The following is a 27,173-nucleotide window of genomic DNA, read 5'->3' as shown; positions in this document are numbered from 1 at the left end:
TCTGTCGTTCCTCTTACCAAAGTATTTAAACAAAAAAGGGCCTTTGATTAGAGAATGACACACACACACACACACACACACACATGCTGAAACACACACATGCACACGCATACACATGCGCACACAGCCTGGTGCAGCTGAGTGACTTTGAAAGAAAGGGTTCTTTGATGTGCTGGTAGCTAGACACACTGACCCCGTAGCAGAGCAGGTGTTGTAGTGTGTCTTTGTGCATATGTGTGTGTGTGTGTGAGAGCGTGTGTGCATGTGTTTCTGTGTGTTATGTGACTTTGCTGATCTTTTGGTCGCTCGACTGCTGATACTTTACCATGTAACCTGGGCCATCTGGAGCACATCCCTACCAGTCACTTACTGTCTTTCAATTTTATTGTCCCTATAGAAGCAGTCAGAATTCTTTCCTTTTATTCCCCAGTGGAACCGCATCAGATCATTGTGGAAACCACATATATAGTTTTGGTTTCAGACGTGGGGGCTCACTGTGAAGTTTGAACCCACCTGCTTCCATACACTCAAGATAATCTACCCCATCTGTCCAGTGTTCCATTTACCTCGGATGTCAGGTGGTGGAGCTGGGAAAGACGTCCCAACCGAGTTGACTGCATTCGGGTTATACAGATAGTTGAAAACCCTGAAAGATTTCAGGGCTTACCACTACTGGGTTGACTTTTACTAGTGTTTTATGGCAAATCTAGACAAAATATGTCCCACATTTTATGCCCCAGGTTCTAGATTCAAGACTAATTTGTTTTATTGTCATATGGAGAGTAAACAGCCAGTTACACTGTTCAATAAAATTCTTACTTTTCTAGTCCTCCACTAACACACAAGCTATTAAGACAAATAAAACCTATACAACATAGGTTAAAGACAATACACACGTAATTAAACTAGATACATGATCATTTAAACTAATATAGTTTTAACTCTAGACATATAAATAGTTAGCTTAGTAAACTATTAACATTGCTGTAGATATCTGACCCACCCTACTTGATCCAACTAATTACTGCCTTCAGAATGCCTGGATTGGGAAGAGCTTAGAGGTTAGAGCTTAGAGTTGAGGCCTACAAGAAGGTGACTTTCACCACTCTAGTATACCTATCCTATTTCACGCTTTCCACCATAACATCTTGTGTTATAGAAGCATAGGCCTGTTTTATTTCAGCAATAGAAATCTGTTCTTAGGTACTTCACATTGTTGAAGCAAGACTATTGTGGTTTTGCCTTCTTTGTCTATGTAGAGCAGTGCTGTGCTTTGTCTATGTAGAGCAGTGCTCTGTAGTGCCAGGAGATAAGGAACCAACTTCTTAATTTTTTTTAAGCCTAAAAACTTCCCTAAAACACATCTTGACTCCCACAGAAAACATTCATCTTTAATAGTGCTCACTTCAATAACCCCACTGGATTGCCGCATAGTTACGGCTTGTAAAGCGGAGCATGTGAATTGGACATGGAAAAGCAGAATATAAACAAGATGAAAGCAATTATTTACATCCACATATTAAATCTTTTTCATTGCTGTTTAGAAAGGGAAGATCCATGCATTCTGGGAAAAAGGATCTTTTCGGGTAGAATTTGCCATTTAGTTGCAGTTTAATTGAGCATGATGTTTTTTTCATATTATTTTAGTTCTTCTCATACAATTCTACGCATGCATACACCCGTCTGTCTTCAGAACGAGACAGTTTAAAATATCTGCGCCATAAAACATGCTTGTTTCAATTAAAACTTGGCCTAAAACGGGGCCCAGACTTGTGAGTGCATAAAGTGCATAAAAAGTATGAAGGCTAAACATTCTAAAAATTCTTCACCCCCTGACGTCTCTGCGAGTTATTCCTGTAGCTTTCACAGATTTTGGATCCATGTTGCTTGTCAAAAGTTAGTCGCATATGAGTGGATAATCAACAGTTAGCCCCACTTCACTTCAGTCCCAGAGAAGCAATTAGCACCTTTACAGTGCTAACATATGCATGTTGGTTAGTGCTGTCTCGAAGTGTCATATTTTTGCAGCCATCTTAGCAAATGTGTCAAACGCCACAGTGTTCTACTGAATGGCTGATCACAGTAAAGGTAATTAGGGCTGTTAACCCTTTTAAACTGAACACCACTGTGAAACTCAGGGTCAAAACCTCCTTTAATCTCATCTAATGCCTGTGTCTGTGATCCATTCTTAGAATTAGACTCATTTAAAAACGTCTACCTTGGCATGGTTCTTTGTCAAATAACAACACGAACAACAGCAGGGATTGAGGGATTGTTGAGAAACATTTTGAACAGAAAAGATCTGGCCAGAAAGGGTTCCACATTTTGTTGTATTATGAAATTGCTGGTGTTGTCTTGGATCAGTGAATAACGATGGTGTTGTTTTTTCATGTCATTCCACTTCTAAACAGCTGTCCCTGCTGCGCAACCTCTCAGTGGCTAATCAGTGGCCACTGCGGCTCGCTGCTGGTGAATCGGTGCATCACATTATGACCTTTGATCCCAACGACAGAAACTACTTGTACCTCATGACAACCCACCATGTGAGTATTCAGCACTAGCAGCTTTTGTAACACATGTGCACAGACACACACACACACACACACACACACACACACACACACACTAGTGTTAATCTTAACAGTACTAACTGACAAAAGTGTTCAAAGTGTTCAGTGTTGACAAAGGCTTTTTTTTTGTTCATGTTTATTACAGGTTTTACTGTAAGACACACAAACATGCACATCATCTCTGATCTAAGCAAAAGCATTGTGTCTTCAGTAGTGCATGTTATAGCAGCTTGGTCTCAAGAGGAATTCGTACATATGTGACCACAAGACCATATTAGGTTTCATACTAAATGTGTACTAAATATAGTTGGACCCTCGTAGCATGAATGAAGCTGTAGTGACACTGAGTGTGTGTCCCAGTTACAAACTAATTACTAATATCAATACTGAGTTTTTAAATATGAAGTAGTATAGATAAAAGTATCAAAATGTAGTATACTCACATATCCAAGATACATGCTCAGATCGTTTTTTGAGTGTGTTTATGATGGACACTATTATCACACAATGCATGGGACACTTTAAGTCGTATATGTGCAAATTTGATGAGATCATGTTGGTTATAGTACATACAGTACTGTATATATATATATATATATATATATATATATATATATATATATATATATATATATGTATATATATCACACAATAATTATCTCGATACATGTAATCACTGACTAAAAACAGTAACGACAGATTCTTAAAAGAATTACTATTCCGATACTCCTGTACTGAACACAGTGATTTTTATTTAACATCTGCTGCACTTCATCTAATTAAACCAGTCTGATTACACTGTTAGTAATGAAACCTGCAGCTGATCAGTGTTTATTAAGCACTAACGTCTCCATAATAACAAATTTGATCATGATACGATACAATATTGCCATATTGCCCAGCTCTAAAATATTGTTGCTGCCTTGTATCCCCATTTTTTACATTTTTGGTTTTCACTTTTCCACATAATGTGAAACTGGAAGTTCTTTACATTGTGCCAAAAGGTATGATGAATGAACCAATAGAAATGCTCCAAAATAAAAAAAAAAAACTGCTTACAGTACTGTCCTGAGGTTACATGCATCCACAAACATTATTTGAAACCTTTTATCTCAGCAATTATAAAAAATGTTCAAAAATACATCAGGTCTCATTAAAATTAAAAACATAAACTTCAATAATAAGTATCAAGAATGTCTCATTGTGAAGAAAGTAGTTGATACATTTTGAACTACCTCGGAGAACCAGTTGTTGAATTAGTTCAATAACCTCACCAGCTCACCTGACTTCACATCATTAAGCACTGAGTTACTACTAGATACTACTAGGTTTGGAAATCTTTTAATGAAAACAAGGCCATACAACCACTTGCAGCCTAGGCCTTATACACAGTTTTAGTCACATATATACACACATTACAGTCCTTCGAATGTATTTTAGCCAACATGCACTCCTTCAGACCGAAGTAGAGTCTGCTGAACAGGGAGAGTGAGGAGAGAGGAGGGTAAATGTAATTAGATGAGAGAGAATGTAATTCATCTTCACATGCATGTAGCTGTCCACGGCAGCTACGCCCATGAATCCAAAATACGCATTACATACCGAAACTATCCGATTATATGCATCAATAACTGCATCCAATGAAATTACCCTGATCAATTATGACACAAAATATGATTATATTATCAATTAGCCTATTTTACTTTGATTCTGAAAAGCCAAAGTAAGGTTTAACCTTATTTACATACGGTGAGATATTATTTTAGAGAGACAGCGGAATCGGATGGTTTTGATTAGCCTTGCATCAGGCTATTATTCAATCGCTTTCCCTTCTTCTTTCACTCACTCTCACTCTTCCTCTCTCATACACACAAATGCACCTTTTTATAGTGGTTTTGAGGTGGGTGTAATGTGTGAAAAGAGGTTGTTAGGCGTGTCATATCTGAGGAGGGAAGAGCGAGGAGTTTATTGTGGGGTGTGAAATTGAAGGTGAATGCGCAATCGTGTGAAAGACCAACGTGTGAGCCCAAGGCGCAAGAATACAAAACTGAAGTTTGACCTGGCAGACTGTCTAAACATATGCTGCAGGTGCAGGTGTATGCCAGCGTCTTTTACAGTGTCATCACTGTCATAACAGAATCTGATAATAGCTTTAAAATGATTACTTTTTCGCAGCCTCTGAACCAGTTCAAGTAAACAAAAAAAAGGCAGGAAATTAATGTTTAGGAATTAACAATTTATTTTTTAATTAAAAAAATAATATTTTTTATAATATCAACATTTAGTGAATTATTATGGGCTAATTGATTATTATAGCTATTTACTACTGGTTCGGAAAAGTACAATTGGAGGCTGTGGATGTCTTTATGTATAAGAACACAACTGCCTGCTTTCCAAATGTATTACTATACAAGATCTTCACACCTCCTAAAGGAATTCAATTATTGTTAATAATTTATTTATTTATTTATTTATTTATTTTCACCCAGTTTTCCTCCCCAATTTTATATAAGCAATGACAGAACCCACATTAGTATCAGTTAGTATTCTCCCCCTATTCTCCCCTCTATTATATGTAATGCTCCCGACACTGGGAGGGTGAGGACTCACACATGCCACCTCTGGCACATGCTCAACCAGCCTCCCCCTCTTTCTCAACTGCTGTCGATGCAACATCATGGGGCAACCAGCGAGCTCTGCGGGAAGCGCCGGGTACCCAGTTCTGATATATCGGCTAGCATGCTCCCACTGAAGTAATGTGGGGAGAGAAAGCCATCTGCCTACCTGGAGAGAGCAAGACCAATTGTGCTCTCTCAGGCTCTGGCTGCTGATGGCAGGCAACATGACCTAGGTTTGGAACTTCAAACTTTGAAACTGTCTTGGCACATTTTTCGAAGTATTTCTAAGAGTACAGTTGAATGAACCTAGAGCTTCTCACCACACAGCATTTTATTCATTTGTAAATGAATGGTGTGAAAACAAACAAACAAACAAACAAAATAGCGACAGGGCTTTCATACAGCAGCAACGCTATGGTGTTTATTATGGTGCCTATATATCTAATGACAGCATTAATATTCATTTATGTGGGTTAATTAACTTTGTGCAAATGCTTAATTTGGCATTTCTGTGCAGCTCTTCAGGGTCCAAGTGGCTGCCTGTGATCAGTACACCTCATGCAGTGACTGTCTCAGTGCCAGTGATGCCTACTGTGGCTGGTGCACACTGGAAAGCAGGTAAGACCTCATGGTGTTTGTTAATTGGCCTGCCAGTGAAGAAACTCAATCAACCAGTAAAGCATAATTTTTTAGCCCACTTATTTATCAGTTCTATTTTTTTTTTGCGAAAAGGATGGATGGGCAGATAACAGAAGCTTAGTGAACATCATAATTTATAGTGATGACAAGCAAAAATTGAGTTATATAAGCAAAATGTTTTAGAGAGTTTTTCTAACAGTCTTGAGGTTTAAGTGTGTGAGAGCAAAACTTGTAGGCTTTTTTGGCCCCTGTTTTGCAATTCTTGCCAGGATTGCTGGCTAAATTTTCATTGGACTGATTGCATCTTTCTGTTTTTAGGACATGCAGTTTTGTTGCTATTGGCATTTATCATTCTACATGCAGTATTGTGCTCCAAGAGTCCAACGCTGTTGTGTTAGTTGGCTGGCTTTACGTGACTTTTTGTAGAAGCAGTCTTCACCATCCAAGCGCTGGAAGCATCTTGTGACATTAGTGGATCTAGCTATCAGCAATAATTGGAGACGACTGAAATGGGGGCTATGTTTTGATGGCAAAAGAAAGTAAATTACCTTTATTGTCATTATACAGTAATTATGAAGGTGTTCTTCACATATCCCAGCTTAAAGAGAGCGCTAGGACAGACATGCCACAATGTGCCTGGAGCAGAGGATGTTAAACACCTTGCCTAAGGGCTCAAAAAGTGGCAGCTTAGCAGACCTGGGCATCGTACCCATAACCCCAGTGATCAGTAATGCAGCACTCTAACCTCTAAGCCACAATTGCCTCAAAACATTTTGGAGATAGAATTTGAAAAGGAAAATAAGAATTTGAAGAAAACAAGAATCTGCTCTCTCATTGGATGAGGGGATGGGCTTGGTAGAAGTGGCTGGCAGAAAAATCGAACAGACCACACAGGCCACATTTTGGTAGCACTACTGTGCATCTATTTTATTTTAGGAGTCTTGTTTTGATGTTATTAATGATATATATATCATTAATAATATATTATATCCTTATATCAATAATATGTATTTTATAACATGTATTATGTATTATTCTGCTTACAAATGCAGTAAAATAAATGACTTGCATGTATTTTATTGCTGTAGTTCAGCATCATCTAAACATTCTACTCCTCTAGAGTAAATAAATACATCAACAAATTTCAGTTCAAAATATCAATCAAATCTAATGGGGATCATTTGTACTAACTATTATGGGTGTAAGAAAATATTGATATGTCAGAGTATTGCAGTATTGTGTTTTGCAACACTGTATTGATTCTCAGAAACACAATATAATTTTTTTTTAATATTTACATGCAGAGATTGGTGTCAGACAGTGGTTCATTTTGTGTTGTGTTCAAACCCTGATGGCTAGATAGCAGTGTTATACTGTTCAGATTCCACTGTTCTGATTGGATAAACAAAAACTAAAGAGCATTAAATATACTGTTCAGATTGAGCTTCGCCTCATTCATCACAAGGTGAAGTTGAACTCAAGGTGAAGTAAATCACAATGTTTTCTTATAATTGAGAATCTGACTCTGAAACAGTGGTAGTTCTACTGAGTTCTTTGAGGAACTGAAAGACGCACATGAATTCGGATTGTTGTCTTTTGTTGAAGCCTAGTGTGAATGTAAGGAATGCAGAGGGAACAGACGAGGCAGTCGTCAGCGAGAAATCCTGAAGTTTTGCTTCTGTGTTCTGATTTCATTTGTCTTCCTCATTCCTGTTCCTCTGTCTTTCCCAACAAGCCCACAAAGGCATGATGTTGATGTTGTCACCACACTAGCTCTTTCAGGGGGAAATGTCAGACAGCACTGGGAATCTTTTGAGCTGATGCCATGACCATGTGTGTGTGTGTGTGTGTGTGTGTGTGTGTGTGTGTGTTAGGGTGTTTTTGAAAGGCACTTTGGACAATGCCGCTATGGAAAGATTTATGGTTGAAAGTATGCCTATGGGAGTGTGTGTGCAAGATGGAAGATATTAGAAGCATTCGCTGTGAGATCATGTATTATGGATATCACTGTTATGTGCGTGTATTGTGTGGCTGTGTGTACGTGCGTACATTAGAGTCAAGCAAGGTCAATGCATTTGGCATCATGTATCAGCTTCATCTCAATTGGCCCAGTGTGTGACAGAGCCAGTTTTAATCTGATTATGCAGTAAATAATCCCCCAGTCATTCCAGGGCAGTATCTATTCACCAGCTCATAGCTCATTATAGACAGCTTTCTAAGTAACAGATATAGTGCATTGCATACTGCAGACAGGGACATTTTATGAAACACTCACTTTCTTCAGTAGTAATGTGCACACATATGGGTATACCTATGCCTCCGGAGTGCTAACCAACCCACAAAGTGTAACGTAAGATAATTTGTGAGCTTCCAAGGACATGAAACAGAGCATTGAATATACTGTTCGGATTGTGCTGAGCCTTCTTCGTCACAAGGTGAAGTTGAACTCAAGGTGAAGTAAATGTTAGTAAGCTAGTGCGAACAAGGGAAAATAAGACGTACAAGTATAACAATTTGAGATGAGTAATGAAAAGTTGAGAGTCTGGGGCAGTCCATTGTCGAGTGGACCAGTCTATTTTTTTTCTGTGTCCACTTCTTTTGGAAAGAAACATGAACACTATGAAATTGTCAGCTTGCTAATTACGAATTACATACCATAATCACATGGCACCCTTCCCACCCTGCCTGAACAGCCGTGTTAAGACCAGCCAGTTTGGGTGCTTGTTCCTGTAAATGATAAAGAACCACTGCTCACCCCACCCCTACCCTCTACACTTTTTCATTACTCTCATTACTCTCGGCCACACAAACTCTTAGACTTTCAGTTCTTTCTCATTTGTCCTGGTTTGCACAAGCTAGCTAATATTTACTTCATCTTGAGTTCACATCTCTCTTACTCATTCTCCATTCTCCTGTCTCTCTCTTTTTTTCTCGCGCTCTCTGCTCAAATCAGGATCGATACACACTCCTGATGTATGTCAATTTCATTTTATACTGTCTGCAGTTTTTATTGCCGGCGGGGACACATATTTCTCTGCATTCGCAAAGGTAGTGGCTGGAGCTACTCAGTATACACAGTATACATGAAAGGAGAAGGCTTGTGATGTAGAAAGCCAAGCTAAATCTGAACAGCATGTTTTCTGACCTAGGCAGCCTGTCTTATTTCAAAGTTTGTGGGTTGGAAGATGCTTAAATGTGTGCGCTCAATCAATAACAATGTCAGCTTTTTATAATATATATATATATATATATATATATATATATACATATATTCCCTCTAAAGGTTTTCCTTTCTGCAAAGCAAGACAGCGACAAGATATATATTGTTTGTTTGAAGGTTCAAATCCACACTCTGCAGAATTTCTCTGTTTACTTCAATGAGCAACAAATGAAAAATAATCCATATCAGATTACAACATTCTTTTGTGAATGCTCGTGATAACTGTGATAACTTCTAAGGACTGAATCTAAAATCTAGGGAGTGTTTCTGGAAGTAGAGCTCTTATGTCCTCACTAGATGTGAACATAAACTCGTTTTCACTGAAAGGAGCTATTGAACTGTTTTTGTTCGGGCCACAAAATGTCTTTTCATAAAGTTGATGGCCTTTTATTTGTGGCTATAAAATTCTCAAAGTTAACTCAAAGTGTTTTGGCAATTCTGTGTTGTGTGTGTGTGTGTGTGTGTGTGTGTGTTTGTGTAGGGGATTTTTTAGTGGTGGTAGACTCATTCTTTTCTATTTTTGGCAGTGGGCCTGACCTCATGGCTCTGGCTGTTCTCGGGTGCTCTTTTCAAAGTTCAGACGTTCATTCACATGTTCACACACTCACTGTATTCCTGTCTTCGTGGAGGATTTGCACTGATTAATGGCGGGACCGAACTCATATTCAGATGGAAATCCTTTTTCCTGTTTTTTTTTCCAAGTGAACGCAACCAAAAAAGAGACGAGAGATTTCTCATGAGAAGGGGCAAAATGTCCCTTGGTTGGTTGTAGAATAGACTATGTTTGGGTGTGACGGAGTATGTTAGCCATGCTTACAGAAGACCCAGCAATAATATCAATGTTTTGTCAACTTTTAGTAATAAAAGTAATTCCTTTTTATATAAACTTTATATATAAACTTTTATATAAACTGTTTTGAACTCTATAAGCACAGATTATAGACATAGCAGTGATGTAAATTAGTTAATCTCAGTGTAAGTGAATAATACAAGTAGATCTGTGTGGTTTTATGAGAAGTATTATTATGTATCCCTTAGGTAGTATTTAAGTGTTATCAGGAAGAGTAAACACATGAATTTGCTTTGGCTTCTCATAAAAAGGGCTGCAGTCTATAGTTTAAGGGCATTGTGTCCTTGCTCCTCTGTGTGTGTGTGTGTGTGTGTGTCTTGTTTGGGCAGGGGGGTATGCGCGTGGGCAGTGTAAAGTGGAGCTGTGCACGGGGAATATTTGGATTAACAACTGAAACATAAGTCATAATAAAAGGCCTCTGTCTGGAAAGGGAATTCCATGTCTGATAGCCCTGCTCTTCTTCAGACACACACCCACACTCACACAGACACACACACACACTTTTGCTCCATGTATAGATAAAGACTTGTCTTGTTAGCCTTTTTAATTGAATTAGCAGGACTCTGATCTCAGTGCCAGAGGGGGCTGTCGTCATGGGAACGTGTGTGAGAGGAATCAAACACACCCCTGTTGAAGATGTTTTGTGTGTGTGTGTGTGTGTGTGTATGTGCGTCTGTGAGATTTTAACGTGCCATTTTAAAAGCAGTGTTAAATCTCTAATGAGGCATTATGTCTGCCTGTCAGCGGTTTCTGTGTTTTGTGTTCCTGTGAATAAAACTCATTCTCCCATAATCCTGTGCGACTCCTGCAGGTGCTCCATTCAGGAGGAGTGCTCCAGTGGTGGTGTGGACCACTCATGGATCAGCATAAGGGAAGGACCTCAACAGTGCCCTTCAATGACCTTCACTCCAGCAGAGTTCAGCAGGACCGCAGACATTACGGTATGCCAGGTGGACACTACTTCAAACCCAGGCTACTTTAGTTTAGTTGGTAACAGACCAACTAAAAACGCTGTAGAATGTTAAACTCCTTAATGTCTACCTTAAACTCTACCATATGTGGGCCCTCACTCTTATCACTACTTTCGGAGCTGCCTACATTTGAATCTACTATTCCACCTTAATAATGCATTTTCTCTGAGCATTAATGATGCATTAATCGCGAAATGCTCAGAAACTATGCAGGAAGATAGGAAGCACAGCAACACATGCTGATCCTTTTTAATATGCCAATCACGTATTCCCACTAGTCTGGGGCAGATTTTAACCCTATCAAACCAAGCCTATCACTAATGATCCATTCTCAGACTTTCCTGATGGACTCTGTAATTTGTTTAAATCTGCCACCAGAGGAATTACACCATGTCCACATTTGGCAAAATGGATCAATGTACAGCGGTAAATGTGCTACTGTTTCTTCTACCACTATGTAACGGATGACCAGGGCTTCATTTATTGTTGGATGCACTGCAATAGTTTAGACCAGGGATAGGCAATGGGGGTCGGAGTACAGCACAGTTTACTAACCTTTGCAGACCTAATAAACCTGGCAGTTAAAAAGTGAGGCCTCCAGGAAATGAATGACCCATCTCTGATTTAGAGTAAGAGTGGAAGCTTGTTTTTTTCCACTCCAATTTAGTCATCTAGGCAGTTCCTAACCACTAGCTAGGACCCCCCTTATCACACAGTACCACAAAGCATTCGGTAAAGGCTAGAATGTGCTTTCTCTTTTTCAGGTGAAGCACCGCTACATCTTTTTTTTTATGCAATGTCATAGGAGAACTTAACACCCTGTGAGGAGATTCCAGTTATTTAACACCAGCAAACATACACCGACGCTGACTAGCATCACGCTAAAGGTGGAACGGGGCCCTTCCTACCTATTTAAAGAGAATAAGGCCATACATTGCTGTCCATAAATCACTGTGGCCTCACCGGGGACAAGGTTTCGGCTTTGAGCTGACCTGTTAAATGACAGTTATTTTGCTTCTAACTTAAAGGATTATAAAAAATTTGAGGATTGGTTATCAACGCTACACACATTTATATAACCTGTCGACTCATTTGCAATGCTGTATCCTCCACCATCAGTCCTGAATGTGTGCAAAGACCTCATATATCTTCTCCTATTTTCCTTAGCGGGATTCAGCTGGAAATGTAGGCAATGTTTTTATATTCTCCTGCTTTCATCCAATGAGACACAATACTTTCTCTCTGTTATTCATTTTTATACATTCATACATGGTACGGATTCTACCATTATGTAAAAGTATGTTACCATGAAACGCTTGTTAGACGTTTCCAGGAATATTTGCGGTAGTATTAACCAGCCTTAAATTAAAGAGAAAGTTTCTGAAATTTTCTTATTGCTGACTAAGCATTAGATAAGGTAGAGTTAAACGATCTTGTCTGGGACTCTGAGGACTTCACTTTCATGCTTCGCAGAGATGTCAATAATCGCAATCAGTGGGTCAGCGAGCCCACCTTCAATCCATATCTTCAGATCCATATCTTCATATCTATATCAGTGCTTTATGATCTGAACCACCAGCCCTTTGAATGGCTTCAAAGGCAGAGGTGTTTGGCACACTTGTGTATAGGGTCTCGAGTCTCATTGATGTATTTTAGGTAAGTGGGTCAGCCTCTCTCTGATGGATCCCCCAGCTGTCCATCATTCAAGGCCACAGGAAATAGCTCCCCTCCGGCTTCAGCCCAAACAGGAAACGGGAAGCAGGAAGCGGGCGCCACTGTGAGGAAGTGCTTCATCTCAATGACAATAGAGATCTGGGTGGAGCGAAGGAACTCGCGTCAAGAAAGACAGAGGCAGATCCTGGCTTGTTCCGTGACTTCACCCCGCAGCTCTCCAACGCTGATCTCTGGTTGAGGTCGAGGAGGAAATCAATCAGGAGAAACTCATTCAACCCTGTTGGTCCTGCTTCATCTGGCATTTATAACAAAAATGCGATTGCTCAGCCAACTTGTGTTAGCATTCATAGTCATCACGGTCAGGCAGCCAATTGCAATGACTCCAAATTGCAATGATTACAAATGATGAAATAATGAGGATGAAATAAACACACAACACACAAACACACATTCACGTGTATGTAGAGTGACGAAAGATACCACATGTTAACTGAAGGCTAGAAAAGTAAAAGTATATCCCTCTTCTTTTTTTCTGTCTTTCCCTCTCTTTTCTGTCTTCTTTTAGAACGTGGGGATCTTGGTTGACGGGAGCGTGCCTGACTTGGATGGTCTCGGCCTCGAATGCGATTATGGGGTTGGTATGGCAACCGTCGCCACGGTGCACCTGGACGACGGCCCTGCCAAAATCCAGACCTGCCCCCTGCCCCCTGCCAACCGATTTCCAGAGATTCCTTTGGGCATGGGTGAGCATGCTTGGTTATTGTAGTCTACAATTTAGGTTTCATATTTAGTGGAACATTTGGAATATCTCTTTTTTTACATACTAGTGCATTAGGGAAGTAGAATATTGTGTGAAAAAGTCATATTTTATATTTATTATATGTAAAGTTATATTTCAAACCATTTTTTTTTACTTTTGTCTTATAACTCATGAAAATCAGACATCCAGTATCCCAGATTATTAGAATATTTGATTTTGAGCTGGAGTAAGTATCTATCTACTATAAACACTATAAATATTTGTAATCAAATAAATTATGACTTCACCTTTTGAATTAAATTCGGAACACTAGTAATGTTATACCTTTTCTATGATGAAGCCATAGTGCTTTAATTGCTTGTGCAGTACAGATCTGTAGTCACTGTTGCATGCTTACTCTGCTGGAGTTGATATAGGTATCTGTGCCATTTACAACATATTTAAATGCCTCCTCAAGCGCAGACGTACTTGAGAAAAGCCACAAAAATGTGCCTGGTTATTTTTTTTATGGCTCGTATTACGGTAGGTAAAAGGTGACTCATATATATTTACTGACGGACATTGTGCTCTTGGACGGGACTAAAATCACTGAGAAACTCTGGTAATAATTACATTACCCCACCTCCCCATGGAAAACTAGTCCTGTCCCAATAGGCCTTTTTTACACTTTACTATATATTTCCCAGACATGACTCTTATCCATTTTACATTCAGCTGATCTGTGGACTACAGTGCTATAGTGGTTTGAGATGTGAGAATCAACATGAAAACAATGTGAGAGGAGAGTGTATTTACTTTAGGTACATTGTATGGTGGGTTGAGGTGTGTGTGTGTTAACTTTTTGCCTACTCTTCTACTCAGACCACATTGTGGTTCCTGTGGCCATCAAGGTGAACGGCACCTCAGTGGTTTCTGGAAGCTTCATCATCTATGACTGCGAAAGAACAGGAGAGATTCACTCGAGGACTGCGTGAGTGTTACACACTTAAAATGCACACATCCCTAATGTATGGCAGTTGACAGCGAATGACAGCAGGGAATATTTTAGAGTGTATTTCAAAAGCGGGGAAACATTTTCCAAAATGAGTGTGTGAGAGAGAGTGAGAGCGCGAGAGCGAGTGTGTAAACGGCCATCTAAAGGTGTGAAATATGCCACATTTGATCAGGGTGATAATAAGCTATGAGCCTCAGGAAAAGCAGAACGGATTTGTGCCTTCATTCCGGTTACAGACCTGACAGTCTCTCTCAGCCAGTCTCTCCTACATTCCCCTACAAAGTTTCCTCCCTTTAGCAGCATCTTTCTGCTCTTCTTTCTGCTATTCAGGTGTACGCTACCTACTTTAGAAGCTCCAGCAACGACTATAAAATTTATTTAACATAAAGGCCACGTTGCAACCCACTTTGGACAGAGTTAATCAGAATTTAGAATCTGTGCTTTCTGACAATGCTGTATTTAATAACTATATAGAAGATGCATGAGGCATTATGGATCAGTAATCACTTAATGTTGATCTGTTTAATCATAATAGCGATGGAGCTTGACTTTGCTGATCATGAGAGGTATTTTTGTGTCACAAATGACATAAAAATGTATGAATCTTTCAGCTTTGATCAAGTTCTTCACACAGTACTATTCAGTCCGATGCTTAGTTTCTAGGCCACAGTTCGGTTTAGATCACGGTTCAGCTTGGATTTTTCTTTTTTATTGCAGAGATAAAATGCGTCTTTTCACCATATAAATTATGATGTACCAAAAGCAAGCATCTTTTCAACAGTTGCGCTCACATTTCTTATAATTTATGGGTTAATAGTGGGAAGTTTAAGAGCAGTTTTACCTGCCTAGTATAAAGTGGGGACTATCACTTTATAGGAATGCTGGTGGCCAAAACTCTGTAGAGTTTAGTGTTTTTCTTCTTTAAACGCACCTCATTTAACTCATCAGCTGAGGATTTGAATGCTATCATAGATATATAAAATGTGGAACCTTGAATTTCGATTTTTGATTCACAGAATAAACTGCAGGAATGGCCAAGATTTTTGAAAATCTTTTTGAAAGAACTTTAAAAAAGCTCAGAATATCTTGTGTGTGAAATGCCACCTATGGTTGTAAATAGAGCTGTGAGAACTCAAAGAAACATTTAATGGATTAAGTCTTTGTCTGGATAAATGGTTGAACATGGTTCTATAAATGGTTCTAGATAGCAATGACCAAAAGGTGCTCAGAGAACCATTTGTGCAGTATTTAATAGAACCCTTTTGGCTTAGAGTTTACCTTTATACCATCTGAGATATTTATTTTGTTAATGCCAATAACGGGTACGGCATCCCATCTGGCGACACCACCTGAAAGACACCACCTCCACCTGCCTGGACTGTTGACACAACGCAGGTAAAGTCCATGGATTTATGCTGCTGGTGCCAAATTCGGACCCTGCTGTGGCCATCTGTGTGCCTCAGCACAAATAGCAGAAATAGGCTATGTTTTTTTTACGTCTTCAACTCTCCAGGTTTGGTGAGCCTGTGCCCACTGCAGCTTCAGCTTTCTGTTCTTGGCGGACAGTATTGGAACCCATCATGGTCTTCTGCTGTTGGAGCTCATCTGCCGCAAGGTTCAGCATATTGTGCATTCTGGTTTGCACAGTGAAGAGAGTACACATTCATTCTCACAAAGGTGAAAGGAGTGGATTAAACAGTGACTGATCACAGTAAAGGCCTGTTTATGTGAGAACCAGAGAGATACAGCGTTCTCTCCTGTCAGAAGTATGGCATTAATGGGTTCTCAGCTTTGCAGTTTGTTGGTTTGCCCAGGAGGAAGTGTACTGTGTATGGTTTAGGTTTGGGCAAATCACACTGCCTCCTGATTACATGCAGCCAAACTTGGTGCACACACACACACACACACACACACATTACTTCTCTATAAACTCCCTTACCTCATAAAATCTCCCACCACAATGTTTATGTTTCTCATTTATAATCCAGCCAGCTCAGAGCATGTAGAGCGTTAGCTTGCACTCGTAGAGGAATGAGGGGTTTAGTGTGGGTCTCATATTCTTCAATTAGGCTGAAATGTAATCCTGCATTATTGGCTGGAATGTGTGTTTTTGGTCTGAGTGGGTAGAGTGTGTGTGTTTTGGGTGTGAGTGTGATGTGGGTTCTGTGTGTTTGTCCAGTTTGAATTCTCCCACGGTCGTAGCATGGCAGTTTCTAGGTGAATGGCTAATGACATCCAGACATTAACAGTGACATGCATTCCGTACCACAAGCTCCGGCAACCCTGAATCAATTACTCACCGTGAACTGCTCTCTCTCTCTCTCTCTCTCTCTCTCTCTCTCTCTCTCTCTCTCTCTCTCTCTCTCTTTTCTGTTCTGTCTTTTTCACCTTCTCTCTGTATGCTTACTTTCTTTAGTATTTATTTCCTTCTCTCTCCTCCATTCCTCTCTCCCTCTCTTTCTCTCGCGCTCTCGTGCTCTCTCTGGGTCGTGAGGCTTGTTTCTCATGCTGACAGAGAGATAATTGAGAGTGTTTGTTTAACCAAAGCTCTCAAGGAGCAGCTGTGTGTGAGAAAGAGACACAGAGAGAGACAGATATAGAGAGAGAAAGAGATAGACATATGTTATGGAATGTTGGTGAGAGAGCGCGATGGCAAGAAAGAGGGGAAAAGAGAGATAGAGTTATTATAGGTTATTGCTGGGAATGGGAGAGGGAGAGGTATTGGAAGGGAAGGAGAGAGAGAGAGAGATTTGGCTTGGGTGTGGGAAAGAGAGAGAGAGACACCAAGGATGGAGGAGAGACAGAAAGATAGTTAGCATGAATGACAGAGAGAGAGACTGAGAGAGAGATAGGGAGAGAGGGGGAGAGAGAGAGGGAGAGAGAGAGCTAGAATGATAGAAAGAGAAAATTACACCAAGAATGGTAGAGAGAGAGAAAGAGAGAGAGAGAAAAAGAGAGAGAGAAAAGGTGGAGAGAGAAGGAGAGAGAGAGAGAGAGAGAGAGAGAGAGAAAGAGAGAGAGAGAGAGAGTAGTGAAAAAAATAACTCTGCTTCTGATAAGGTTTCCTTGAATGTAGTTACAGTGAGACATCTTAAAAAACTTTGTCTCACACACACACACAGCCTCCCACGAAGAGTATGCACAGCACACACACACACACCACCCCCACCATCATAAAGCACTCATCCTTATCATGAAAGCCGCTATCTCTGGCAGCAGCAACATCTGTCGCGCCCCACTGAGTCTCACACACACACGCACACACTCACACACACACACACACACTGGAGGTGGTGGAGTCTTGACTTTATCTTGAGTAAGTACACACTACATCTCTATCTGTCTCAGTAATGAACGGAGGGCTGAAGTAAGTTGTGTTTAGCAGAATGTTATGCTGCCTGTACTGTGTGCGAGTGTGTGTGTGTGTGTGCGTGTGTGTGTGTGTGTGTGTGTGATTGTCCAGACATGCTCAGCTTAAGTGGAATTAAATGGAAGTCATACAGTGTGTTCATTCCAGCATTTATGACTTCTCTTTGATTCAGACAGTGTGTGTGTGTGCATGTGGGAAAGAGAGACCCCTTCAGTCTCCCCAGGTTCCATTTGCCCCCCTTAAAAAATAATTCAGCCTTGCTGGATCTCTGACCCCTGAGGTGTGTGTTTCATGCACAAGGGAGGTGTTGAGTAGCTTGCGTGTGTGATCTGCTTTAAGTTAAATTATAACCCCTGTGCTAACTGTATATCTGTCTGTGTGTATGTGTGTGTGTGTGTGTGTGTGTGTGTGTGTGTGTGTGTGTGTTTCTAGGTGTACAAGCTGTCTGAGCACTAAATGGAGGTGTTACTGGGACCAGCAGCTGAACTCATGTGTTTCTGATAAAGACACAGCTCAGGGCATGGTGCTAGAGGTGAGCACTGTCAATCACAACACCAAACAGTCAAACCCCTTTCTCTCTCACACACACACACACACACACATACACACACTCATTCAAATTCAAGGGTAATTAATTCAGGAAAGCTTCAAGTGTGAACGCGATCCAGGGTCGAAATCCCTAGAAGACTGCATAGTAATCCACCATGATGAAACCCAGCACAGTTACCAGAAAATCATCAGGAGGACTTTATATCAGAACAGAAGCAAAGTGTCACTGTCCATCAAAAACCGGGTAAAATAACATGTGCCTAATGCCAGGTGTGATGAGCACAGTGGAGCCATGTTGGCTGCAATGTTCGGCCATTTAATTTTGGGCTCACGACGTATGGCCTCATTTCAGGAGGGACGGAGTAAAGCAGTCGAAAAAGTGTAAAGCAGACATAAAATACAAGACAAATGTAAAGCCTAGACCCATAGTGTACCGTAAACAGATTGACATCTCTCTCGATTATGGATTCATCCCGACAAGCTCACACTTTGGGAGCGAATTGAAAACATTAGCATGTTAAAACCACAACAGGAGGGTGAACTAACGAAGATGAGCTCAATTATCTCAGAGATTTTGACTGTGAAAGCAGCCTCAGCAGCTCATGAAGTCCCCAATTTTAAGTAAAACCAAACAAGTCACGTGATGAGATTCTTTCATGAGCAATGAAGACCGAATCTGACATGCCCATGCACAAAGTCAGTCGAGGACAAAGCAGGCCACTTTAATTGAGCTCATAAAACACAGACACAATAATGTCTCTCATGGCTAACAAAACCTCATAATGACATAATATGGCAGTTTTTAACAGACACGCGACTGTTTACACAGCATTCACAGGATTCGCTTTTGCCCGCCTCTGAAATGCTTCTTGGGTTTGATGGGCCCGGTGGAGCCAGTACTCCACAGAGTGGACGCAATGTTCGGCCATTTAACTTGGGGCTAACGACATATGGCCTCATTTCAGGAGAGACGGAGAAAAAAGCAGTCGGAAAAACTGTCAAAATGTCAAAAAAAAAAAAAGAAAAAAAAAGAGGGATGCCTTTATTTTATGACTTTGCCTTTGTCTCACTTACGTTTGGCAGGAACTGTGTTGACGTAATATTTGTATTCATGTGGAATTGATGTACGAGTAAATTCAGTCCATTACTTTCTTCAGTGTAGGTGGAAACAACAGATTGCAGTAAGAAACACAGACAAAGAAGGTTCTGGTTCTGTGGTCCAGATGCATGAAGCAGCAAAAGAAAGAGAGAGCTTGGAAACCTTCTGAAGCCAGAAGCCTATATAAATAAAGACAGAGCAAAGATGAGCTCCATAATACGCTCCCATCCAATTTCTGAAATAAGCAATGGCAAAGAAACAAAGGGACCCAGACTGCCAGAGATGCAACGTCCCAGTCAGCATTTTCAGAGAATGAGAAGAAGGAAGAGGGGAGGGGGCGGGTGTGTGAAGGCCCAGCGGTTTCATCTGCCACCGCTGCGATTTCCAAGCTTAAAAAGCTATGACCTCATCCCAGCCACAGTCATACCAGCGTCAGCCACTGCCCCGCGTCCGCTTCTGTTTGCAGCGCCAACAACATCACATCTGAAAACAAGCTAGTGTCTTCCCGCTGCCGCAGCTACCCTTCTCGGCTATCTCTTACTGGGGCTGGACTGTGGTCCTTCCTCTTCCTTGCTGCCTGCATGCTGTTCCATCCACTGAGATCACTTTCCATTCAGTACACCAAACTGTCTACTATGGAGCAAGAAGAAGGGGGAGAGACGTGTGTGGTCATGTATTTATGGAGGAGCTTTGGATGACTATTGACTTCTAGTGTTTCTTGCATGGTAGCTCCAGTGCTAAAGGATCCAAAAAGTTTTTTTTTTCTTTATAAACCATTCCTTTAAATCTTTGGGAGGTTCCTTAGCTCGAAATTGTGAAGGAACCGTTTAATGTGCTTTGAAGAACCCATTCAAAGAAAAAAAGCACCTTAAGAGGTTCCTCCACAGTTTCAAATTGAAGAACCTCCAAAAGTGTAAAGCAAGGTATGTTCATTGTAGCAGAAACACAAAGAGCTGGAGGATCCATGAATTAAAACAAACAGAGAACCAAACAAAACTGAAGAACTGATACAGAAAACCAAACAAACTAACAAAAAAACAGTGACCAAACAGGACTACAGAGCAAACTTAGTAGCATTCAATGCAAGACCTCGAACCACAGCAAACACATGGGTATATATACACAACTAGGAACAAAGAACACCTGGGGGCGGCTAATGTAGCATAGTGGTTAACACCACCTTCCAGTAATTGGACAAGACCCTTAATGCTATATTGCTACCTAAATCTAAGTGGCTCTGGATAAGAGCTTTAGTCAATTGGTGGGGAGCAGGGGTGTAAAGTAAAGGTGCACGTATTTGTCACTGTACAGTGTACACTGTACAGCGAAATGTGTCCTCCGCATTTAACCCATCTGTGGTAGTGAACACACACACACACACTAGTGAACTAGGGCCAGTGAGTACACACACACCCAGAGTGGTGGGCAGCCAACTCCAGCACCCGGGGAGCAGAGAGGGTAAAGGGCCTTGCTCAAGGGCCCAACAGTGGCAGCTTGCCAAGCCAGGGAATCGAATCCACAACCTTGTTATTGATAGCCCGGCGCTCTAACCACTGAGCCACCACTGCCCCACACCGCTGTAGCTGGGGATACAAAATTCAAAGGAGCAAACATTATATGTCCAAATGCTTGTGGACCCCCCTTCTAAAGAATTCATTCAGCTACTTTACGTTGCACCTATTGCTAACACACAGCTTGTCTAGTCCTGTGGAATAAGTACTGCCAATAGAAGACTCAGATAAGCATGAACCTACTGGCACCATGCCTAATGCCTGGTGTAGGCTAGAGGGGTATAAAGCCCCCCAGCATTGAGCTGTGGAGCAGTCGACCTATGCTTTCTGGAATGATGGTGCTTCTTCCAATACGTTTGGGATGAGTTGAGCAGTGAGGGATGAGGTGTGGTGGTTGTCCTCCAACGTCCTTGCCTCACCCCTGATAATGCTCTTATGGAACTCTTAAATGCAAACAAATCCTTACAGTAATGCTCCAATGTCAAGTAGAATGTTTTCCCTGGATAGTAGAGAAAGTTACTCCAACAAAAACAGGATAAACTCTCAGTTAATTCTGTTGATTTTGGAAGAAACAATAAATGAGCAGGTTTCCCAATACTTTTGTCACGCCATCCAGGGTCTGAGAAGGAATATATAAAGAATGTGTACTATTTTGCTTCTTTTTCTTCTTCTTCTCTTTTATTATTATTATTATTATTATTATTATTATCATTATTAAAATGCAGTGTCTAGCAGTGTCAACCACAGTGTCTTGGGAGACTGGCAAAGGTTCACATGTGGGCGATGAGCGAAATCCTTACACGTTTTTGTCCTCTTAGTTTCTGCCCGTTGTTTTGCTTTCTGGAGAGGGATGTTTTTGCAGTCAGGTACGCTTATTTCCTCTTTGGTCAACAGTCTTATTCACACTCATGACCAAACAGGACGAATGGGTGTATTTATGGCAGTGGAAACATGGCCAGCTATTGTTCTCTGCCCACTCTTAATTCCTGCCTTTTCCTGTTACCCAGAATGCAGCTGACTGCCCCAGCGTCGTGGCCCAGGAATTCCCCCCATGGCCCACAGGATCCGTTCAAGACATCACCCTCCGCCTCAGCAATGTGGAGCAGGTAGGGGCCTCTCTGTTCAGTCCCAGTAGATCAGAATGTTGAGTTTACTCAGCTTAAGATCATTTATCCTGAAAATTAAGCTGAAGCAAATAAACCTGAAGCACCATATTGCTTTCCACAGCAAACTAATTGATTTACTTCTGTCACAGATGCACTTTATTAACAGTTGGCTATGGTTGCCGAACGAAATGACCCATCAAAATAGTTGATTTACTTCTGTTACCGATGCACTTTATTAACAGTTGGCTATGGTTGCAGAACGAAATGACCCATCAAACTAGTTGACTTACTTCTGTTAACCAGTGCACTTTATTAACAGTTGGCTATGGTTGCAGAACGAAATGACCCATCAAACTAGTTGATTTACTTCTGTTACCGATGCACTTTATTAACAGTTGGCTATGGCTGCCGAACGAAATGACCCATCAAACTAGTTGACTTACTTCTGTTAATCAGTGCACTTTGTTACTAGTTGGCTATGGTTGCCGAACAACATGACACATCAAACTAGTTCATTTACTGCCTAATTTAGATGAAGTGTAAAACCTCTTATAAAAAACCTCCTGTAAAATATCTTATTCTACAAGCTGTTAAAAGTATAACATTGAACTGGAAGAAGACCACCAGACTTTTAACTGTTTTAGCTGTTGATGTTAAAATCTAGAACATACAGTACTGTGTAAATTCAGTTCCCGTCCAATACCTAGTTTATCTATCTATCAGGTGAGCTGGTGGTGGAATTGAACAAATCCATACAGTGGCTGGAGATCACAGAAAAGTTCAAAACCAAGCCTGTTAACTAACTGAGGTCTTTTAACCAGCACATCAGTAACTTTACTAAAAAAAACAACCTATTCTGAATAGTTTATTTGTGTTTTACTCCAATGTGTGTTGTTTTTACTGGCGAAAACAGACAAAAGACCACTGAAAATGTTTAGAATGGACTCTTCTCAAAATATATAACATGCAAACCTACAGAATATATTGGTTTTAAGTTTCCCATGTGGTTGTCTGGGTTCCTCTAACTGTATCTTTCTTTCTGTAGTTATTTGAGTTCCCATCCCTTTTGCCTTTACTTTATTTGTGCCAGCTAATTCTGACGTTATTAAGTATGTGTTTAGATACACATAGAAGAACACTTTCATATTTGTCATACAGACAAGATGTTCTGTTTACCTTTTTGTACCTTCAAGAACCTTTTGCTTCACCGACAAACTGCTTAGAGTTTAATGTAGCAGCCAAGAGCCTACACAAACACAGACACACACATATCAAAACCGAACCTAAAACCACACTCTGAAATGTAATTTACTGGCCAAACCACTTCACCATAATGTTAATATCTGAGATTTCACTTGTACCAGTATCTGCCTTACCCTTGGCTTGGCTTTGGACCAGAAGGAGTGTTTGGGGAAAAAGCAAAACACATAGACATAAACCCTCTGAATGTGCTTTTGAATCAATATTTATGTGGAAACTCTTTATCCTGACCAAATATGCCATGATGTTTAATCATGACATCAGTTTGACTGCTTTATTATCATTCTTTTGGGGTTTAAAACACACATGCTTGCCATGCCTTCCTGTTTCTGACTTTTCTTGTGGAGCAGCGTTTAAGAGGATTTTGAGTCTCAAGGATACTATTCTGAGGGAAGCTCAATATACACTTAAAAAAAACAATGGGTACATGCAGTGGTTCTTTACTAAAAGCATTGGCTACATAAAGAACCCTGATACAATATTCACTGCCTTTTAGAGCTTTTATAAATGAAATCATGGTCAATATAATTCTTTTTGCAAGAATTGCAAAAAAAAACTCTTTGATTTCAAAGTGTAAACATGTTTCTACAAAGTAATGTCAAATTAAATAAAAATAAAAATATATAATGTAAAATAAGTGCTTGCATAAAGATTCAATCAGTCTTGTACATCTGGACACTGCAACTTTACTCCATTCCTCTTTCCAAACCTGCTCATGCTCTGTCACGTTGCACAGCGATGACCATAACCAGCCCCTTTCAAGTGCAGCCACAAATTTGCTATTGTTGTTGTTATTCTGTGTAGCTTTTCTCTGACGTCGTGGTTATTTCGCAGACTTCATCAGATTGTCCTCCAGGATTTCCCTATATTTTGCTGCATTCAATTTAGCCTTCCAGGGGCTGTTGCCGAGAAGCATCCCAAAAGCATGATACTGCCACCACCATGCTTCACAGTGGGGATGATGTGTTTGTGGTTATGTGCAGTGTTTGGTGTCTGCCAGACACAGCATCTAGTCTGTTGGCCAGCAAACTCTATTTTGGTCTTGTCAGACCAAAGAACCTTCTTCCAGTTGACCTATTTTTATGTAATTGACATTATGATTATTTTGATATTGATATTATCATCCTTTTGTAGAAATCTGTTTTCACTTTGACATTAAGGATGCCCATACTTTTAATAGACCCTGTAACTCTGAAAGAACTACTTGGATTCCTAATATGGTTGTTAGCCTGGTTATCTTCACATTGGTGGAAAATATTTTGTTGATGATTTAAGGCTCTCTACAGCACCAAAAAGGGTTCCACTGTTGTTATAGACTTTAATAGTGTTATAGTGAGTCAAGAAACCTTTTTAAATGGTACATATTACCATTTTTGCTTAAAGGGCCTACTTTGGACTTCCACTCAGTGCCCACTCCACGAGGTCCACTTAGCTGTATGCCTAGCTCTGTTGTCATAATTGAAAAATGACCAGTACTCATACTGAGGCTATCTCTAGGTGGGATTTTAATAAAGTGGTCAGACTGTGTAGATGCCTATTTTTCCTAATGTGCTTTGAGCTCAGAACATTTCAAAGTCATTTGCCTCATTTGCCGTTAAGACAAGCTTGGATCTAGATATAGAGGCATTCACAAGCCAGGAATGATATAGACTGACAATACAATGAGGCAATCTGAAACCACAATTATCCCTCGTACCTCGCCCATTCACTGTTCTCTTTCTCGAAATGGTGATAAGTATGTCTTTCTTTGTCTATAATCCCCTCCATGTCTCTCTGTGGAGGTCTTGGCCAGCTCTGAATCCATAAGTAGGATTATGGTTTCCAGATGGATTCCTGCGGTGCGATGAATTACTTTCCACATGTTTTAGAGGACAAAATGGAAATACTTGAGCTCGAAGCTTGTTCGCGATGACTTGTTGTACTTAAGGTGTGTGTGTATGTCGAAATCATCCATTCATGGCAAGTGGGTAAAGATGGAGACCTTTCACATTTGATGGAGCTGACTGAGGTGGAACATCAGCAGATAGACCAGTCATGTTTTGGGGGGAAACATGGAGGCCTTACGCAAGATACGGGAACAGGTTTCAAAGTTGGTCAGAAGGTCTGATTAGAGTTGACGTGTTGACTGAGAAAGAGAGACTGGACTGGAAACAGAGACAAAAACAGAAAGTGTGCTGTTCTGTTCTGTTGGCCGTCTTGTGATGTTGAGAAGTGGATTTGTTGCCCTAGGGAATTCTGAATTGAGTGGACATAGCTGTGGTTTCGTTGGAGTAATCTGTGTGTGTATGTGTGTGTTTGTGTGTGTGTGTGTGTATGCTTGTGTGCTTGTAGGACACGGAGCTGAACTGTGACTTTGGGGACGGGCAGTCATATGAGGCTAACTGGCTGGACGGACAGTCGGCTGTAAAATGCAGTGGAGTGACAGTAAGTACACACACACACACCTACACAGACTGAACTCTATTAGGGGTTTACATGAAATAAGGCTGTCAAAGATGCCCACATCAGTAGCTGGAAGGGAAATTAGAAAACCACGATTTTGAAAACTATTAGGTCTTTTCAGAAGTCAGAATAATGGAAGGCTTCATTATAAGAGACTAACTCATAGTAGGACACTCTCTCATAATTATGTCTTACAATATTGTAATAGTATTTCATAATTGAGGTGAGGCCTCATAAATCTAAAGCTAAGCCACAATGCTGGGAACAATACACTACATGGACAAAAGTATTGGGACACCAATACTTAGCGTTTGTCCTGCTTTTGTTGGAGTACCTCTCTGTACCGTCCAGGGAAGAAGGCTTTCTACTAGATTGTGGAGCATTGTTGTGAGGATTTGATCGCATTCAGCGGCAGGAGTGTTAGTGACTCCCCAACTCATCCCTGTGGCATGAATTGTGGAGCTCCATCATTCCAGAAAGCATAGTTTCACTGCTCCATAGCTTAATGCAGTGGGTGATCCAGGATGAACCTGGGATCAGGCATATGGCCAATCAGTTCATGTTTGTCTGCTCCAGAGAGTCCTATTCTATTGGCAGTATTTCTCTACAGGAGCTAGACAAGCTGTGTGTTTGTGTGCATTTGCACATCTGTGGCAGCAATGAGTGCAACTTAAAGTAGCTGAAGGCATTCATTAGAAAATCCAGTGTTTGTTAGCAATGTAGCTTAGCATCAGAAGCCAACTTCAGATATGAAACATGTCTTGACTGATAGACTGCATCTATAAGGGTTCATGTAGGCCATAATTCTAACAAACACACTGCTTATTTTGACATAATTTGTGTGTGTGTGTGTGTGTGTGTGTGTGTGTGTGTGTGTGTGTGTGTGTGTGTTACTGTTGTGCAGTTGAGCACCACGAAGAGGAGCGAGATGTTCTACCTTAACCTGAGGAAGAGAGGACAACAGAAATATATAGACAGTCCTCAGCCGGTTACAGGTTTTTAAACACACACACACACACACAAACACACAAACACACACTGTGGGAAAGAACACGACATAATTGCAGCATTGTGTGAGCTCAACATGCACACACACACGCACCCAGAGGCAGTCTGCTCGCTCATGAGTCATCGGCACACACACACACTCACACACACACATCTGGCTGCTCTAAGAGACTCATCTGCACCCAGATGTTTGTCTCTCTCTATATCTTTTCACTGTTTCTCAGCTCCTCCCGCTCTCTCCCTCCATCATGCTCTTTCTCACCCCTTTCTTCACCTCTCTCTCTTTCTGCTCAGAGAAAAGCATAAATTGCTTTTGTCATTTTTTCCCCCTTTTTTCAGCGCTTTGTGTGAATATGCTAATAGGTGTGTGTGTACGGCGGGGAAAAGAGCAGCCAGGCTTATAATTCCAGCGTCTCCGATGCTAATGAATTCAAAAACATGGATATGAGACCCCCGTCCACTCCTCCAGCCTTCTCCCTTTTATTTCCTCTTTCGCTTCTGTCCAGCATACGCCTCAATCAACTCCATTTAC

At 40.7% G+C, this 27,173-nt stretch overlaps 1 protein-coding gene across 1 annotated transcript in view; it reads left to right on the top strand.

Annotated features, from left to right (window-relative positions):
- plxnd1 (plexin D1) overlaps positions 1-27,173 on the top strand; it is a 90,675-nt gene that overhangs the window by 16,576 nt on the left and 46,926 nt on the right. Inside the window, exons 3-11 of the mRNA XM_072682227.1 lie at positions 2,412-2,543; positions 5,706-5,806; positions 10,709-10,838; positions 13,108-13,285; positions 14,164-14,272; positions 18,099-18,198; positions 21,833-21,931; positions 25,523-25,615; positions 26,538-26,628. Of these exons, the coding sequence (XP_072538328.1) occupies positions 2,412-2,543; positions 5,706-5,806; positions 10,709-10,838; positions 13,108-13,285; positions 14,164-14,272; positions 18,099-18,198; positions 21,833-21,931; positions 25,523-25,615; positions 26,538-26,628 (1,033 nt within the window). The remainder of the gene's footprint in view (positions 1-2,411; positions 2,544-5,705; positions 5,807-10,708; positions 10,839-13,107; positions 13,286-14,163; positions 14,273-18,098; positions 18,199-21,832; positions 21,932-25,522; positions 25,616-26,537; positions 26,629-27,173) is intronic.

This window comes from Salminus brasiliensis, chromosome 6 (assembly GCF_030463535.1).
Source record: "Salminus brasiliensis chromosome 6, fSalBra1.hap2, whole genome shotgun sequence".
Taxonomy (NCBI): Eukaryota; Metazoa; Chordata; class Actinopteri; order Characiformes; family Bryconidae; genus Salminus; species Salminus brasiliensis.
Note: the sequence above shows the minus strand (reverse complement) of the source record. Positions and strands in the feature narration are given on the sequence as shown.